Raw genomic sequence first — 18262 nt, 5'->3', positions numbered from 1 at the left:
GAAGTGGCCAAGAAACTCCTGCAGGTAGTTGGGTTGGAGAAAAATACCTGCACAAGAGGAAGGTAAAGAGGCCTGGACAGCCTGGGTTCAGCCAGCATTTGCCTGGAATGGCCCTGGGAATGGGAAGGATGGGTCAGCTAACTCCTGCATACACCTGTGTCCCTGGATCCTGGCCTGGAGTAAAGCACACCTGGTATTCTCTGGGTGCCTCCCTCCATGAGGCCCTGGGTGGTACATCCAAGCCTATAGCTTTCAACCCCTGGGGCTCCTGGACTCCTCCCCCTGTTGTGATTATCTCTTCCATCTCCACATCTGTAGGTTACTGTAGGTTATGTTCTCCAGTCACCCCCATGCCATCCCAGCTGCCTGTCCCCCTGGAGTGCTCACGTAGCTCAGCCTCCAGACCCTGCTGATGGGGCTGCCTGTGCTTTGGATTGCTGCTCCTGCCTGTGACTGCATCCATACCCTTTCTCACCCCTGCATCTCCCTCCTCTGGCCCAGCAGTCTGAACTGGGGAGGTGACATTAACACTCTGGCTCTTCCATTGGGCAGCAAATTCCAAGAGCAGAGACCCCATCTGTCCTTTCCTCCAGCTCAGGCACCTATGTGGTGCACTGACTCTATAGACATCAGTGGAGGGTGTGGACGTCCAGACTCTACCCAGGCCAATGTGACCCACTCTGGCCCCACCATCTCCCCTCCAAAGGAAAGTATGGAGGTGACCCACACATGCCCAATTTCCTAGTAGGAGAGGAAGCAGAAGGAAGGTAGAAACTCATTCCTGGCCACAGCCTATTGCCCAGTGGTCCTAGTCCACTCCTCTATTTACCAGTGCTGTGTTCCCTGGTGAGCTGCTGCCCATCTCAAAGCCCCTGTTGTGAGGTCAGATGGGGGCCTTAGGAACAGTCAGGGCTATCTTAGCAGATGGCTTTGCTTAGATTCAGCATCCATCCAAGATAGAACCCTTTTATTTCCTGGCTAGTGACTGGGTTTTTAAGAGGAAGAGGCTTACGTCAGCCCTTCAGCAAGAAAAAATGTTTTCTGAAAGTTTTCTCCCCATTTTCTAGATTCAGCTTCTGTGTACTGGAGGAGATGCATTCCTTCTCTCAGGAGACTCTGGTACTGTCTTGGGAATGGTGACTCTCCTGGACTTTCACCCTATTCTGCCAGGTCAGAGGAAGTGCATACACTCACACACATGCACCTCAGACCCTCTGCTGTCAGCATTTGCCCACTGTGCCTGGGGACAGGCACTGGAAAGGAGCCTAAGGGCCAGGAGTCCAAGAGTTCCCTGCTGCCACCCAGGACCTCATCAGAGCCTTTAGCCCCTGTGGCTGGCCTGGACCCAAGGGCATGTGTCCCATACCTCTCTGACCTACCTTTCATGCTATAGGCCCTGAAGAGTCACAGCCATAGCACCAAGCCTTTTTACATCTCTATGGGCCACAAGATGAGCATGAAGACAGCCATGCACCTAACCTGATGCTGCTGCAGGTTCCAGATCCCAGAGCCCTTGCAACAGGTGGGGTCCAGCACATGCTCCTATACTTATCACCATTTGTCAGCTCAATTGGGGTCACAGAGCAGTGGTTTGAGGGTTCATTTTTAACTGGTGCCCCACCAGCCACATTGAGTGAAGTCTTCAGAAAAGCCAGGCAGAGCTGCCCATGTGGGGAGGACCCTAGGACCCTCTTCCTCTGTTTCAGAGCCTAAACATTGAGGTTCTTGGCATCTTTGTCACCCACACACCAGTGGCTGCTGTTGCTAATATCTGGAAAGCTAGGCCTGAGGTGTGAGGGCTTCCCAGACTATTGGGCAGGAAGGGTGTGTCCAGAGTCTGGCTCAGAATCGCCCATCACATCTTACTGAGCTCTGACTCTTTCAGGCTGACATCTGATCTTGAGAACACTTTTGCAGAACTCTGTCACTTCAAGCCATCTGTACCAAGGCAGGAGAGGTGAGCACCAGAGAAGTTCAGGCCACTCACAGGTGGCTGCTTTCAGTGGCCAGCCTCTTTCTGCTGCAGTGTTGTGGCTCTGAATTGGCCAGAAATACAGGAGAGGTCTCTGAAAGGGGAGGAGAGTGAGATAGACTCCTGGATTGGTAGGAACTCTCTGGAAATAACTGACCCAAGGCTTGTCTCACAGCAGGGTTATTCCAGCTTCTTCTCTTGGTCCACTTTACCTTCGAGGGACCCTGGCCTGGGTTCCACAGAAATGATATGGCCTCTGGTAGCTCTTCACAACTAGCTATATCACATGCATCCTGGCCCTCTTTTCCTCATCTGTGAGGCAGCACAGTAGTTCTGGTCCCAGGTGTCACAACACAGTCCTGTTGTGAGGACTGTAGATGGGCTAGCAAAACCTGATGACAGCCTCACCAGGAGGGAGGTATTGGATCTAATAGTTGAGGAAGTTCAGGCCCAGTGTGTTAATAAGCAACAGTGCAGGCTGCAGTGGCAGCCTGGGTTCCAGGCCCTATTTCCAGCACTTCTTACTCATGATGGAAGCTGTGTGAACACCACAGCTCTCCTGCTCAGTCCACTCCTTTGAATACAAACCTGACTCTGTCTTTTCTTTCAGCGTTCATTTTTAACTTGTTCTTAGCCAGCCATAGTGGGTCACAGTGGGGATCCATGCTGGTGTGGTACCCAGGCCTGGACAGCACAAGTCATTCAAGGGCTGTGCACCCTCTACTCATTTCCTCTCTATTCTCATTTTCTAGTGACTGTTCCTAGGCCTTATTAAGCTGCTTTAAGAATTGAGAGATGGGCCACTGGGACTGCCCAGCTTCACAGGTGGAGCTGGCCAATATAAGTGCAGGGTAGCCCTGTCAAGCTCTGGCCAGGCACATCCTCAGGCCATCCAAGGACCACACAGTGTCTTTTAGGCTGGCTCTGGCATTTGATGGTATCCCTTTCTCCATGTCATTACCAGGAACCAGAAGGCATAGAGTCCTATGGCATGACCCAAAAGAGGCCTGGGAGAGCCTGTAGACTCCTAAGGACCCTAGCAGAGGCCCCCGGACAGGCTTGGAGGCTCCCAGGAGAAGCAGGGACAGGCAGATGGAGAGAACTGAGTACTGTGAGCACTTGGATTGCTGACATCCCACTCCAGCCTCAGGACAGCAGCTATGAGGACCTCACCCACCTAACCACAAGCGGAGGCCCACTAGAACATGAAGGAGGATCCTGGACATGCCCATTGGAACACCTAGTATGGCCAGTGGCAGCCTATCCTATGCAGCACTGTCTGGTGGATGTGGCCACAGTGCCCCAATAGGACAGACCTTCCCAGGGCCAGTTCCAGACCAGAAAGTGTCTGCAATTGCCCTCCTAGAACATGTGAAGATGATTCAGGTTCATGTGCCCAATGGACCCAAAGCTGTACAAACATCATAGCTCTCCTGCTCAGTCTACTCCTTTGAATATAAACCTGCCTCCACTTGCTCTGTCTTTTCTTTGAGGGTTCATTTTTAACTGGTGCCCCACTAGCCACAGTGAGCCACAGAGGGAGTCCATGCTGGTGTGGCTATGCTTCAGCAATCATAAGTCTATCCTCCACTTGGAATGAGGCCAAGGCATGGGCTGCCAGGGGTTCAGAGGATAACAAACAGGAAAGCAGGTGAGGCCCCGTGCCCACTGCCAGAGAGCCAGGGACACTCCTGCCACCCTCACCCAGAGGAACAGCCTCAAGCCCCATCTCCACTGTAGGAAGGCAACGTGTTCCCTGTCCTAGCTGGCCACTTCCTCTCTTGGTGTGGGCATGAAGTGGCAATTTAGAGGAAGGACACAATGGGTGGCCAAGCTGTGACCTGCCTCATTCCCAGTCCTTCATATAATAGTTTGCCTCCCAGACTCTAGGCTCCCAGAGTGGACTTGGCAGAGGGTAGGTGGCTGCCAGATCCTCTGGGCCCCATTTCCCTAGTTCCAGATCAAGATGGAAGAAGGTAGCCAGCAATGGAGAAAAGGAGGGAGGTGTGTCATCTTTAAAGAAATGGAGGAGGCAGCTGCCGCTGGGTCCTGGAGCCAGAGGCCGCCCGATACCGAGCGCGATGGACCCAGGGCCCCAGCCAGAGAGGCGCCGCCACCTAGTCCGCGGCCAAAAGTCCCCGCAGTAGCGCCCGCGCGAGCGCCGAGGCCTCGCGCGAGCCTGGGCGCGCCAAGGTCGCGCTCGTTTCCCTCCGCTGCGCATTCTCAGCAGCCGGATCCCGAGCTGCCGCCGCCTTCCCGCCCGGGCCGCGCGGCTGTAGGGGCCGCGCCCGTGCCCCGCCGCCGAGCCGCCGCCGAGCCGCCGCCGAGCCGCGCCGCCGTCGGAGCCGGAGTACACAGCCCTGCTGGAGTTGATTGCAGTCTTCAGCAACGCTGATTCTCCACCATGGAATCGACTGGTGACGATGACGCGGTGGCGGCCTAGAGAAGACAAGGCGCGGGAGCAGAACGATGCCCAGGGCCGCACGCTCTAGAACTCCACAGCAGGAAGACTTTTCTCCCAGCAGCGACATGGTGGAGAGACAAACTGGGAAAAAAGATAAAGATAAAGTTTCTCTGACCAAGACCCCAAAGCTGGACCGCAGTGATGGAGGAAAGGAGGTGAGAGAGCCAGCCACCAAGCGGAAGCTGCCCTTCACTGTGGGGGCCAATGGAGAACAGAAGGACTCAGACACAGAGAAACAGGGTCCTGAGCCGAAGAGGATCAAGAAGGAGCCTGCCGCCCGAAAGTCCGGGCTGCTGTTGGGCATGGGGCTGTCTGGGATCCGAGCTGGCTACCCACTCTCTGAGCGCCAGCAGGTGGCTCTCCTCATGCAGATGACAGCTGAGGAGTCTGCCAAAAGACCACTAGACATCACACCAAAGCACCCCTCCCAGTCTGCAGTGTGTCAGAAGGGAACGCCCAGCTGTCTCAAAAACCAAAGACAAAGTCAACAAGAGGAACGAGTGGGGCGAGACCCGCCTGCACCATGTGTGCTGCCATCAGGGGGGATGCCCGGCGCATCAAGGAGCTCATCAGCAAGGGCGCTGATGTCAATGTGAAGGACTTCGCAGGCTGGACAGCGCTGCACGAGGCCTGCAACCATGGCTACTATGACGTCGCCAAGCAGCTGCTGGCCGCAGGCGCAGAGGTGAACACCAAGGGCCTGGATGACAACACACCACTGCACGACGCTGCCAACAACGGGCACTATAAGGTGGTAAAGTTGTTGCTGCGGTATGGAGGAAACCCTCAGCAGAGCAACAGGAAAGGGGAGACCCCGCTGAAAGTTGCCAACTCCCCAACTATGGTGAACCTGCTGCTGGGCAAAGGTACGTACCACTCCAGCAAGGAAAGCCACAGATGGCCACGCAGGGTCTTCCAGCCTCCTGGGGGCCTGGCACCTTCAGGAACTCCGGACTGAAGGAGCCACACCTGGGGCCTGGCTGCCAAGAAGCTGCGGTCTCTGCCGAGAGGCCAGCCCCACCTCTGAGCAGACTTCTTGGTTCCCTCTGCTGTGGCTGGCCTCAGAGGGGATAGATCAAATGACGTCCTTCTCCAGAAGCAGGGGCTGGCCAGCCCTGCCCTCCTGGAGAGCTCTGAGGAGGAGGACGCCCCATCCTTTGCACCTTCCAGCTCAGTTGATGGCAACAATACAGACTCCGAGTTTGAGAAGGGCCTGAAGCTCAAGGTCAAGAACCCAGAGCCTCAGAAGACTGTGACACCTGTCAAGGAAGAGTATGAGTTTGATGAGGACGATGAGCAGGACAGGGTCCCTCACATGGACGACAAGCATCTACTGAAGAAAGACTATAGGAAAGAACCCAAGGCCAGCAGCTTCCTGTCAATCCCCAAGATGGAGGTCAAGAGCTATGCCAAGAACAGCACTACCACGCCAAAGAAAGCCACCCATCACATCCTGTATGACACCTCAGACGAGGAGGACACCGGTCTGGCTATGGGCACGGGGGAGAAGCTGAGGCTCTCAGCGCACACAGTCCTGCCCGGCTTGAAGGCCTGCGAGCCCCCTGCGCCCAGGCAGCAGAAGAAGAAGAGCAAAGTGAAGAAGAAGTGGAAGAAGGAGACTCAGGGCAAGGAGGTGCAGCCTGGGAAGAGGAGTGACAAGCTGTGCTCCTCCGGGTCCGAGCGCACATCCTCCAAGAGCCAGGAGGTCGGGGACTCGGTGGGGAGCACGGGCTGCCACAGGGGCTCCCCCCTGGTACTGAAGGACCCATCGCTCTTCAGCTCACTGTCAGCTTCCTCCACCTTGTCCCATGGCACCAGCCACGCCGACCAGCACAGCAAGAACTGGTGCGCAGAAAACTGGAAGGCTGTGTCCTCCCCTGCCTGGTCGAAGGTCAGTTCGCTGTCGGACTCATCAGGCACTGGCCTGACAAGCGAGTCGGACTGCTTCTCTGAGGGCTCCAGCGTGGAATCCCTAAAGCCTGCGAGGAGGAAGCAGGAGCACCGAAAGAGGGGCAGCCTGCAGAGCATGGCTCCCGAGAAGAGGGGCAGTTTCCACCCCAGTGTGGACGGCGCCGTGCCCAAGCTAGACAAGGAGGGAAAAGTCGTCAAGAAACACAAGATAAAACAGACACAAAAACAAGGAGAAGGGGCAGTGCCCTGGCCAGGAGCTGAAGCTCAAAAGCTTCACCTATAAATACGAGGACCCCAGGCCCAAGGCCGACAAGGCCGCCCTCCTGGACAGCGACGTCTCCGCGGACCCTAGGCTCCAGAAAAAGGCAAAGCCCACGGATAACACGCGCAAGAAGGGCCTGGATGCCGCGCCCAATAAGTCCCTGGGGCTGGACCCGCCCTTCAAAGAGAAGAAGGCCAAGGAGTCAGCTGCGACGCCACCTGTTCCTGAAAGCAAGCCCCCGCCAGGACTGGGTGCCGAGGCCAAAGACTGGTCAGCAGGGCTGCCCCTGAAGGAGGCCCTGCCCTCCTCGCCCGGGACCGAGCAGAGCCAGCTCGCCGGGGTGCCCACTCCAACCTCGCTGGTGTCGGGTCCCAGCTACGAAGAGCTGCACATGCCCGGGACCCAGTCCTAGAGTGCCGACGACTACCCCGACATGGTGTTCGACTGTGCCGACACCCAGCACCCACTGCCCACCACCAGTGCTTGCTCCCCCCGCTCTATGAGGTTTTCTGTGGCCTCAAGCGGAGCTTCAGAGCACCCGGGCCAGACACCCACGAGGCCCGTCCCCACAAACCTGTACCGCTCCATCACCGTGGACATCAGGAGAACCCCTGAGGAGGAGTTCAGTGTGGGGGACAAGCTGTTCAGACAGCAGAGTGTTCCTGCCGCCTCCAGCTTCGACTCTCCCGGCCAGCACTTGATGGAGGACAAGGCTACCCTGCCACCTGTTCCAGCAGAGAAGTTTGCCTGCCTGTCTCCTGGCTACTACTCCCCTGACTATGACCTCCCCTCACCCAAAGCTGCCATGGTCAGCAGCGCACCTTCCCCAGAGGCCGTGTTCCCTGGCCTACCAGCCAAGCCCTCCCCTGCCACTAGGGGCGACCTCTTGGCCCCAGCCATCAAGGGGGCCCTGCCCTCGGAACTGGGCCTTCCTCTGGATGCCACAGAGGACCAGCAGGCCACAGCAGCCATCATCCCTCCAGAGCCCAACTACCTGGAGCCCTTGGACGAGGGCCCCTTCAACACTGTCATCACCGAGGAGCTGGTGGACTGGGCCTATCCTGCTGCGGAGCAGGTCCTTTCCTCCACCTTGGTGGCCAGTGCCTCTGAAAACCCCGTCAGCTGGCCCATGGACTTCGACCTTCTGCTGAAGTCTCCACAGAGGTTCCCAGAGTCCCTCAAACACTTCTGTCCTGCAGAGACCCTGCATATCACTGTTCCAGGATGCTTCAGCACCTCAGAGCCCCCATACCCCATATCCCCCAGCTCCTACCCCTTGCCAGCCACCGAACTGGGCCTGGAGGAGGTCAAAGACGATGAGGCGGGAGCCATCTCTGTGGCCGTCTCCACCACAGAAGGGGACACTGCGTATGCCACCTCTGCCAGACTGGAGTCTTTCTTCAGTGGTTGCAAGTCACTTCCTGAGGCACCCCTTGACATGGCCCCTGAGCCCACGTGTGTCACCATGATGACCCAAGTAGAGGCTCTGGGGACCCTGGAAAGCAGCTTCCTGGACGGTGGCCACAGCCTGTCTGCCCTCAGCCAGGGCGAGCCAGTGCCCTGGCATGACGCCTTCACCAGCCCCGAGGATGACCTGGACCTGGGGCCCTTCTCACTGCCCGATCTCCCCCTCCAGCCCAAAGACTCCTCAGATGTCCAGACTGAGCCCGAGGAAGGAAGTCCCATCCCACCAGAGGAGAGCGCCCCTGGGGCTGAGGGGCAGCCCATACTGCCTCCTGACCAGGCCTCTCCCCACTTCCCGCCGAGTCTGAGCCCTCAGAGGAGCCAAAGCTGGATGTGGTTCTTGAAGCCGCGGTGGAGGCAGAGACTGTGGCAGGTGAAAGGACCCCCGAGGACTTGGACTCTGGCTCAGAACTGGCCTCTGGCCCTCCTGTACAGTGTCCCCTGGGGGTCGGAGCTGAGGAGACCAAGACTGAGGACCCCTCCACCTCCCCACCATGTACCCGACGGCCCTGCGACCAATGGCACGGCACAGATGCCTGACAGTGCTGAGGTCACCCCTGCTGCCATCCCTGTGGAGGGGCCCCCAGGCAGCCTCCAGCCAGAAGCTACGGATCCACAGCCCAAGCCCACAGCCGATCCCCCGAAAGCCCCCAAGGTGGAGGAGGTCCCTCAGCGCATGACCAGGAACCACGCTCAGATGCTGACCAGCCAGAGCAAGCAGAGCACACCTCCTACGGATAAGGAGCCCACCCCCACGCCCACCCCAGCTGCCAGGGCCAAAGGCCATGCCTCTGAGGAGGAGGATGCCCAGGCCCAGCACCCCCGCAAGCGCCGCTTCCAGCGCTCCAGCCAGCAGCTGCAGCAGCAGCTGAACACAAGTACGCAGCAGACGCGGGAGGTCATCCAGCAGACGCTGGCCGTCATTGTGGATGCCATCAAGCTGGACGACATTGAGCCCTACCACAGCGACAGGTCCAACCCCTACTTGGAGTACCTCCAGATCCGAAAAAAGATTGAGGAGAAGCGCAAGATCCTCTGCTAAATCACGCCCCAGGCACCTCAGTGCTATGCTGAGTAGGTCACCTACACCGGGTCCTACCTCCTAGACTGGAAGCCGCTCAGCAAGCTGCACATCCCTGTGATTGCACCCCCCCTTCCCTGGCGGAGCCCCTAAAGGAGCTGTTCAAGCAGCAGGAGACGGTGTGGGGAAAGCTGCTTCTACAGCACAGTATCCAGCGGGAGAAGCTGATCGTGTCGTGTGAGCAGGAGATCCTGCGGGTGCATTGCCGGGCGGCCAGGACAATCGCCAACCAGGCAGTGTCTTTCAGTGCCTGCAGGATGCTGCTGGACTCTGAGGTCTACAACATGCCTCTGGAGAGCCAGGGCGATGAGAACAAGTCCGTACGAGATCGCTTCAACGCCCACCAGTTCATCTCCTGGCTACAGGACGTGGATGACAAGTAAGACCCTATGAAGACCTGCCTCCTGATGCAGCAGCAGCATGAGGCCGCAGCCCAATGCTGTGCAGAGGATGGAGTGGCAGCTGAAGGCACAGGAGCTGGACCCCGCAGGGCACAAGTCGCTGTGTGTGAAGGAGGTGCCCTCTTTCTACGTGCCCATAGTCGATGTCAATGATGACTTTGTGCTGCTGCCAGCGTGACACCAGGGGAAAGTCGCAGGACACCGGCAAGGGTCGTAGTCACCAGTGCTGCTGACGTGCCCGCAGTGCAGGAGGGCACTGTGCCGGCCAGGTAGGAGGAGCCCAGAGACTACACCTGGCCACACACCTTGCCTGCCAGACCAGCCCGGAGGCCAGGAGACCAGAGTCTTTACCAGCGGTGGCAGGGAGAACGACCCCCACGCTGCAGTGCCTCGTTGGCCCAGCAGGAGGAGGAGACCATGGCCCATCCAGAGGGGCACCTGGGTCCCTTCCAGCCAGCTGCAGGCACCCGAGGAGCAGGAGAGTGTGCTTTTGAAGTCCCTGCTCCCCTCTGATCAACTAAAGGAAACGACTGAGGTGTCCACCTCACACGACAGTGACCTCTGGTCGGGGGCAGGAGTGTCCGCCCACCAAGGTCCTCAGGACAGGCTGGGACACTGAGGTCGCTGGTGCCAGGCGAGGGCCACCTGCCGTCCACAGAGGGACTCAGCCAGGACTCTCCAATAGTGTTTTTAATGGAGTCAAATCCACGTGGTTTGTATATTTTTTTCCTTTAATCTTGGGAATTTTGTTTCTCTTTGAGAACGTAACTTGGAACACTAATCCTATAGAGAGAGCCAAAAATCCTATAGAGAGTATCCGTGAACGAACGCTGTACAGTTTTATATACATTCACAATGTACTTTTGCTGCCTTCTAGATAATTTATTTTGCAACACATTACTGCACAGTTGTAAATAACTTATGTACTGTAACATCACTTTCAGTTATGTGTAAAGAAATAAATTAATTAATTAAAAAAATAAAGAAATGGAGGACAGTGACAAACCATGTCCCTGAAGTGCCCCAGTCTATTCCCAAGACACATTAAGCCCAGACCAGAATGTCCAGGTAAATGGCATCCTAAGGAACACTGACTCTCACACCTGTATATAGGGCAGACCAGCATTATCATTAGTAGCTGCTTTTTTGCACACAAACTAGGACAGCTTCTTCTTTGGATACTGGTCATGAAAGAATCAAAGCAGATAAAGGACTCTAATAATGTCACTACTGTGGCCTGACCAGTAAATCCTTCTCCCTGGGTGCCATGGAGATGACAATTTCCTCTTGTTAGCCAGCTTCCATTGGACAAGGTATGAAAAGGGATGGAGTTGCAGTAGGTATACTGGGGTGGCCACTGCCTGTCCAATCTGCTACCCTGGGCCTTCTCCATGAGCAGCTTTAAATACACCAATTTCACTGGTCATAGTGGCACACACCTATGATCCCAGCAGCTCAGGAGGCCGAAGCAGGAGGATTGTGAGTTAAAGCCAGCCTCAGCAACTTAGCAAGAGCCTATCTCTAAATAAAATAGAAAAAAAGGTCTGGGGATGTGGTTCAGTGATGAAACATCTCTGTGTCCAATTCCTGGTACCAAAAGAAAAAGTACACCAATATCTTGCATGCCATATGTGGATGTTTCCTTGGGTCTCTCAGCAACCTGTTACGTTATGCTAGTGCAGCTGGGCTGTGGACCAAACAGAAAGGCAGCAGGGAAAGAGACTCAGCCACATACTCAATGATGGGTTCCTGCTGAGCCCAAGGGATAGCCCAACATATCCTGACTAGATGCAGCCCAGATGCCAGGCCCCTCACTCAAGCCTGTGTTTATTGAGTGTTGAGGATCCCCTTGGGGTGGGTTTACAGCAGCTTCTGAGAAAACTGACCACCAGCTCTCACTTAGAACATGTTTTCCCCTGCAGTTTTGGTGGGCATTGTATGTACAAATACATATGAAGTCTCTTGGACGTGCAGGAACTTCCCAGTAAGTGAAGAGTGGATGAGCAGGAGTCTAGTCCCAGGCTGGGCCCAGGAACAAGGTGGTAGGCAGAGGGTTGCACCTGCTCACTGAGCACCTGAGCATGGGTCAGCCCAATATCCAGGTCCCCCATTGGAATCCTCTCAAGGGTGTGAAGAGAACAGGGCCATAGTGAAAGCACCCAGAGCTCTCCCCCTAAAATTTTATGTCACTTCCTCAAGCAGACCTGAGAAAAGCTCTCCAGGGGACACATGACTGCCATAGGCTTGGGCAGGCATTGCACACATGGAGAGGTAGGGAAAGGGTCACATTCTCACCCAAGCTTTGAGACCCCTTCCCATTGAGGATGGGAAACACTTGCTTGTCCCTTAAGGAGAGAAGGCACCTAAGTTGGCAGCAGATGGGGCAGAGCCAGGTGGGGAGGTATAGAGGTTCCAGGGGACATGATCAGGGAGCAACTAATTGCAAAAGACACTATCAGTGTACAGATTCCTGTCTGTCTCCCCCTGGGTGGGAAAACTGTCATCTCAGTCCACCTACCTGCTGCGGTGGGTCTGAGCTGGTGCCCAAAACCCCTGCCAGAGTGCCCCAGGCTATCAGGGTCCCCAGGAGGAACAGCCCTGTCCAGCTGCCCACCACACTCCACACAAACTTCACACACACACACACACACACACACACACACACACACACACACAAACACACTGTACTCCCTGGCACTCCCATGGAAGCCCAGACTGGAAAGATTGCAGGTGGCCCCAGAAGCTGCCCTCCTAACTTCTTCCAGATTTGGACAGACCTCCATCAGGACCATGGGTCAGGGAAATTGGAAGAACAGGGTTGAAGCTGAGAATACCTGGCAGGGATCTGATGGCTTCTCTCTAATAAACTGGGCACAACTCAGACATCAGGTGGGAATGATTACTGTCTCACCTTCCCTGGGACTGAAAAGACTCCAGGAGGGGAGGAATCTAAGGATTGGCTCAGGCCTGAAACATGGTGACCAACAGTGAGGAAGGCTGTTTGGAGAAGCAGGGCTCACAGAGGCCACAGGTGTTGGCTTTCTAGCTAGCAGGCCACAGGTGGGAACTGTAGGGCAGACCATTCCCCTGGGGCTGTGGGAGCAGCACTCAGGAGTCTAAGCTTTTTTCTACAGAGCCTTATAGGCCACCATGAGCTAATTGGTTTTAGGGGCTAAGAATATTATTGAAACTCTTATTAATTCTAGTCAGATCCAAATAGACTTTCCAGTTCACCTGCTGGCCTTTGTGCTTCTTCCCAGTCCCCCAACCTGCCTAGGAACTGGGAGGGGGTGACTTCCAGCAGTGGATTGGCTGGCTTCTGGGTTTCACCTAGAACCCCTCAGGGCTCTTCTATGACCTCAGGAACTCCAGCCAGAGCTGGAGCGGCCTGTATGATCTGCCCAAGGCCAGCTTCTGTCTACCCCATCCCCAGAAACTGGGCTGCTTGAGAGGGTCAAGCTGGGCCCCTTGGCCCCTTCCTCAACATCTCACTAGAGCCATGGGCCTCCTGGAGCCAACCCTGCAGGGCCTCAAGGCCAGCTCAGGCTGCAGGGGAGCCAATATTCCCCTTAGATCCCTAGCACACTCCCCCAGGGGGTTGTTCTACTGCCTCCTCAGAAAAGCGCCTGAAGGCCTTTGCCTGGAGATCCTGGCCCTGGTGGAGACAGCTGTGTACAGGTTCTAATTCAGGCTTCTGCTCTGTGTGCTGGGATAAGTCACTTCACCTCTCTGTGCCTCTTCCCCCATCAGTGGGATGGTACAATCAGTGTCTCCAGGTACAGTGCCCAGCTGCAGACACCCCTGTCTTGCCCAAGGAAGCCCAGTCTCTGGTCCCTCAGAAAGGTGAGGAACTTGGGGCACCACCAGGGGCCTGTGTGGGATGGGGGCTCGTGGACCTGGCCCACCTGCCCCAGCAGCAACCCAAGCAGCCTAGCGGTTCCCACTGCACTCCCCTGGCTAGGCACCTGGTGGAGTTTTGTCAATTAATAATGACAGCAGAGGTGGCTGCACTGGAATGTGGGTGAGTGGCAGGTGGGTGGTGGGTGAGGAGTGTGGAAGGATGGCACAGCCTGCTTCCTGCCTCCCAGCCAGGGTACCAAGCCCCTCAGCTTCTGACACCAGAGGCCAGTGTGGGCTGGTGGTGAGGGATCTGCTTGCCTAGCTGGCAACCTCCATTTCTTAGGCTCCTCCCCACCTTGCAGAGGGCAATCTAGATAGTGGCAGGCCAGGGGATCAAGTTGAGGGCCAGGACAGAGCAGAAAGACCAAGGGCACCTGCAGGAGGGGAAGGAGGACATTGGGAAGCCCAGACCCAGGAAAAGGCCTGGCTGTCTGTGCTCCTGCCCAGGCTGCAGGGAGCTGGGCATGTAAGGCAGCTTGGATGCTTTGGGTTTTGTTTTTGGTGATTTAAATTTCCTTTGTGTTTTGTTCTAAACAAAGTGATAAGTGTGCACAGTTTGGATAATCAGATAGTTCTGTAGGGCTTGGGATGGAACCCATCTCCTCTTCTGTAGCTCCCTACTTTCTCCATCCTTCTCCTGATATTTAGACTGGTTCTTTTAATATTTACTTCTCAATAGCAATATTGCTTCTGCTTTTTCCTTTTCTTTTCAGATTTAGAAATTACCCATCAACATTCCTCTGTAGAGAGTCAAAGTTTGTTCTCTCATGGAGGCCAGATGCACACACATGTCTGATTCCTCTCATCCTCATGAATCAGGATTCAGTGTGTAAAAGATGTTTTTTGCATACATTGGTCACTGCTAAGTAATGTGTTGTAATTAATCTCTGTACAACTTCTTCTTTCATTTTTTTACTTAATAATTGACTCATTGTGGAGAGGTTATTCTCCATGTGTCCATTACTTATTTATCCCCAAACCTTGCCATAGAATATGAATCTTTTTTTTTTTGTACTGAAAATGTCAGGCCATCTATGTGCTTATTTTTTTTCCGGGAGCCTGTGATAGCCAGCCTCCAAGATGGCCCAGTGATCTGCCCTTCAGGAACTTGTGTCCCTGTCCTGCTGCATAACACAGGATGGGTCTATATGACCAACAGAGGATGGCAGAAACCATGGCTCTCTCCTTGGCTCCAGGTTTAGGTTACACAGCATACTGTATCTCTTGTCTTGGTGGTGATCATTTCTCTCTCTCTCTCTCTCTCTCTCTCTCTCTCTCTCTCTCTCTCTCTCTCCCCCCCATCTCGCTCCAACTTTCTCTCTCCCTGTCTATCTCTGTCTCCTCTTTATCTCCCTCCTCATTCTCTTCCTGTCTATATTTCTCCCTCTCTTTCTCTCTCTCCCCACTTTCCTTTTCTTCTCTGCTTTTTCCTCTCTCTCTCTCTCTCTCTCTCTCTCTCTCTCTCTCTCTCCTCTTTTACTTTCTTCGATTCTGTCTTTCTCTCCCTCTTTCTCTCTCCTTCTCCCTGTTTTTCTCTACCTACCTCTCCTTTTTCCTCTCTGACTTCTTCTCTCCCTCTTCTCATTTGCTTTGAGGGAGGTCCCCTGACCCATCATGAGCCACAATGTGAATGAGTCCACTTGGCTAGGATTGTAAGCATCCTGCCACTAGCCATGCTAGGGCACCGTTTTGGAAGTGGTCTTTCAATCCCCATCAAGATTTGGGAGGATGGTGCCCTGGCCATCCTCTTGACTGCAAGCAACCCCATGAAACCCAGAGACAGAGTCCTTCACCATTCTGCTTCCAGATTACTGTCCCCCCAAAACTGTGCAATAGTAAACTTTGTTCTGGGATAACTTGTTCACAGCAAAAGATAAGCAACACAGAGCAATTTGTCCTCAGGCACCCATATGTCTTGGTCACCTTCACACCTGCTGTACCAGCAGGAACTTCTCTGTGCTCCAACCTGGTAAGTTCTTCCATCAGCTTCTGGGTGGCATTCCCTCCTTCCCACATCCAACACAGCCCTATATTTTGGACAGCTCTCTGGTTTGATCCTTAGTGGCAAGAGGGCCAGCCCACCATGATCTGCCTCAGAGCCAGCACCCCAGGTCTGATCTTCCAGCAGGAAGACCTGGAAATGGAGCTGTTTTGTTAACTTCCATGGGTTCCTAAAGCACATGGACACATGACTTCAGTTGTCTGTCAACAGTCTGGACATGAACTGCACTGTCACATGTTGATACCCAGCTGCCTGGAGGGCCTGCTGGCTCCTACTCTGGGCCCACAGTTCTATGTTGGTTAAGCCCACCTGTGCTAGCCAGTTTTCTGTTCTTGTGGTAAAATAACTGAGAAAATCACCTTAAAAAGAGGGAAGGTTCATGTTTCCAGAGGTTTCAGTTCTGGGTCACTTGGTCTTACTACTTTAGGGCCTATGGCAGGGCAGCATATCATGGCAGGAATGAAGCAGCTCACTTCATAGCAGCCAGAAAGAAAACAGGAAGAGACCAGGGGTCCACTCTTCCCTGGAGAGCACACCCCTAGCAACCTAGGACTGCCCACTAGGACCACCATCTACAGGTTCCACCACCTCTGGATAGGGCCATGGGCTGGGGACCAATCCTAACACATGGGCCTCTCAGGGACACTCAAGGTCCAAACCATAACACCACTGGGCTGGGCTGTCTGCCTGGGTTGAGAGGTGCTGGGGAACCTCCTGCAGCTTCACTAATTATCAGCTACTGTTAGCTTCCCCTGTCCATGGCCCCCAGCATGGGCAGCAGACCCCTGAACACAGAGTGGAGCCATCCTCAAGGACATTCTGCTCCAGGCCTAGCATTTGATCAGGCTTTCATCCTCCCTGCGGACTCCTCACAGGCTCTCATGTGGGTGAATCCTGGAGCAAGAGTCTGCAGGTGTACAAACCAAGTCATCCTGTGTGTGATCAGAACTCCAGGTCACGTGTGAAAGGAACTACCTGAAGCAAAAGTAAGTCCTGAGCATTGACTCCAGGGTGAGCAACTCCAGGGCCTGGCTGCCTCCTAGCTCTCCACCAGCCCTGCCCCATGGGGGCTCAGCAGAAACTCCAGATTTCCTCCTTCCTTGATGGGGTCCTAAGGAACTGGGCTGGCTATCCTGGCTCAGGCAAGAGCTCAGCTGGCAGCAGGCTCCAACATCTCCCCTCCTCTCACACCAAAGGAATGCTGAGCCAGTGACCATAGATGCACCAGAGGCTCAGCAGCCCAGCAGCATCTAGTGACCCCCTGCATGTGGATGCTCTAGCTGAATGGCTCCAGCTAAAGCCATAGGTGGTGCAACTTGGCTGCACAGGCCTTTCCCTGAGCATGTCACTGTGGCTTGGGGTGTCCAGAGCCAGGGGAAGAGCCGGCCTCCACCCAACCATGGAGATGGTGTTTCTCAGTGTAAAATCAAAGCTCTGTTGCAAGAGGAAAAGCATCAGGTGGGAAACTGAGGCTGGGGACTTTTGCAGAAGTGTAGAAGCTCTAGGGACTCATGAAGCTTTATTCAAAGCCCTAGTAAGGCACCATAGCCACCCACCAGCACCCTGTCCGGTCTCCTGGTAATTCTTTTCCAATGCCAACAGGGAACAGTGTAATTAGGGGCACATTATTAACTTGCCAATCTCATTTCTAGGAAACAAATGCTAAAGGCTTATGCAAACCACTTAGCATATAATGAGGTTTCCAGGACAAATTACTTGGGTATCAATTAACTATCTAGGGAAATGTCAGGCAGGACCCATCATGCTCATAGGGAGAGAGAGCCAATCAACTGGAGCATCAATTGGATCTGGGATCAGCCTCCAGCAGGGCCAAGAAGGAGGGCACAGCCTCACTGCTTCCTCTGCTTGAGCCAGTCTGCTACCTCATTCATTCCTTAGTCACCTGTCCAAATGAGTTGTGGCTGAAAGAGGGAATAATAGGGGACATGGCAGTGCTGAGGATGGACATATGTTCAGGCAGGTGGGCAGAGACCAAGTAACAGGCTCAGCTCTTGCCTCTCTGGCCAGCAACACTCATGTGCTCTGAGTGCCTGGGACATGTCCCCCAGATGAGGACCAGTGACCACATCCTCACATGCCCTACCCATGGCTTTGCCCATGGTGGAGCCCCAGCACCCACTCTGGTGCAGTAGATGACCCCACCCTGGTCTACTCAGTGAGTGATTGGGAGCTTCCCATTCCCAGCCCCCCAGACTTATGTCTATTCATACATTACTGCCACAGGGGTGGAGTGGTCCAAGGAAGCTGCTGAGAGAGTGAAGCATGTCCTCATTCAAGCCCTGCTAAAGCAGAACAAATGTAAGTTTCTAGGGAGCAGAGGTACTGTGTGTGTTTGCATGCAGCACTGTAGGAGTGCAGGAGTGCAGGAGAAGGGAAGGGGGCACATGGGCAGGCTAAGGGGCTTGCAGTGGGTTCTGGATCTCAGAATATAACTGAGTGTTAGTTGATGGGGTCCTAAGGAACTGGGCTGACCATCCTGGCCCAGGAAAGAGCTCATCTGGCAGCAGGCTCCATCTTCTCCCCTCCTCTCACACCAAATGAATGCTGAGCCAGTGACCATAGATGCACCAGAGGCTCAGCAGCCCAGCAAATAGGCCCTAAAATGTTCAGGTTCTTTCTACAACAAAGATATTCTATCTCACATTGAACCAAAGCCTTGAGAGTTCTGAGCCAGTGTCTTCAGTTTTTATTGGGGGTGGCCTGGCCCCATACCAGTGATTAGGGTAATGCTGCCCACCAGTGCTTTCCCCACCAGGCCCCTACTCCATGCTGGGCTCCCTCTCC

At 54.8% G+C, this 18262-nt stretch overlaps 1 protein-coding gene across 1 annotated transcript; it reads left to right on the top strand.

The window, feature by feature from the left end:
* Positions 1-4284: 4284 nt before the first annotated feature.
* On the top strand, positions 4285-10533 carry LOC101977271 (ankyrin repeat domain-containing protein 11-like). Its single transcript, XM_078047377.1, is given in 9 exon segments — positions 4285-4893; positions 4895-4964; positions 4966-5346; positions 5566-6560; positions 6562-8360; positions 8363-8570; positions 8572-9218; positions 9221-9587; positions 9589-10533. Coding segments are annotated over 9 exon segments (5064 nt in total). The 5' UTR covers positions 4285-4441; the 3' UTR covers positions 9734-10533.
* Positions 10534-18262: the final 7729 nt, after the last annotated feature.

The sequence above is a fragment of the Ictidomys tridecemlineatus genome, chromosome 4 (assembly GCF_052094955.1).
Source record: "Ictidomys tridecemlineatus isolate mIctTri1 chromosome 4, mIctTri1.hap1, whole genome shotgun sequence".
NCBI classification, from domain to species: Eukaryota; Metazoa; Chordata; class Mammalia; order Rodentia; family Sciuridae; genus Ictidomys; species Ictidomys tridecemlineatus.
The sequence above is the reverse complement of the archived record's forward strand: the minus strand, read 5'-3'. Positions and strand labels throughout refer to the sequence as shown.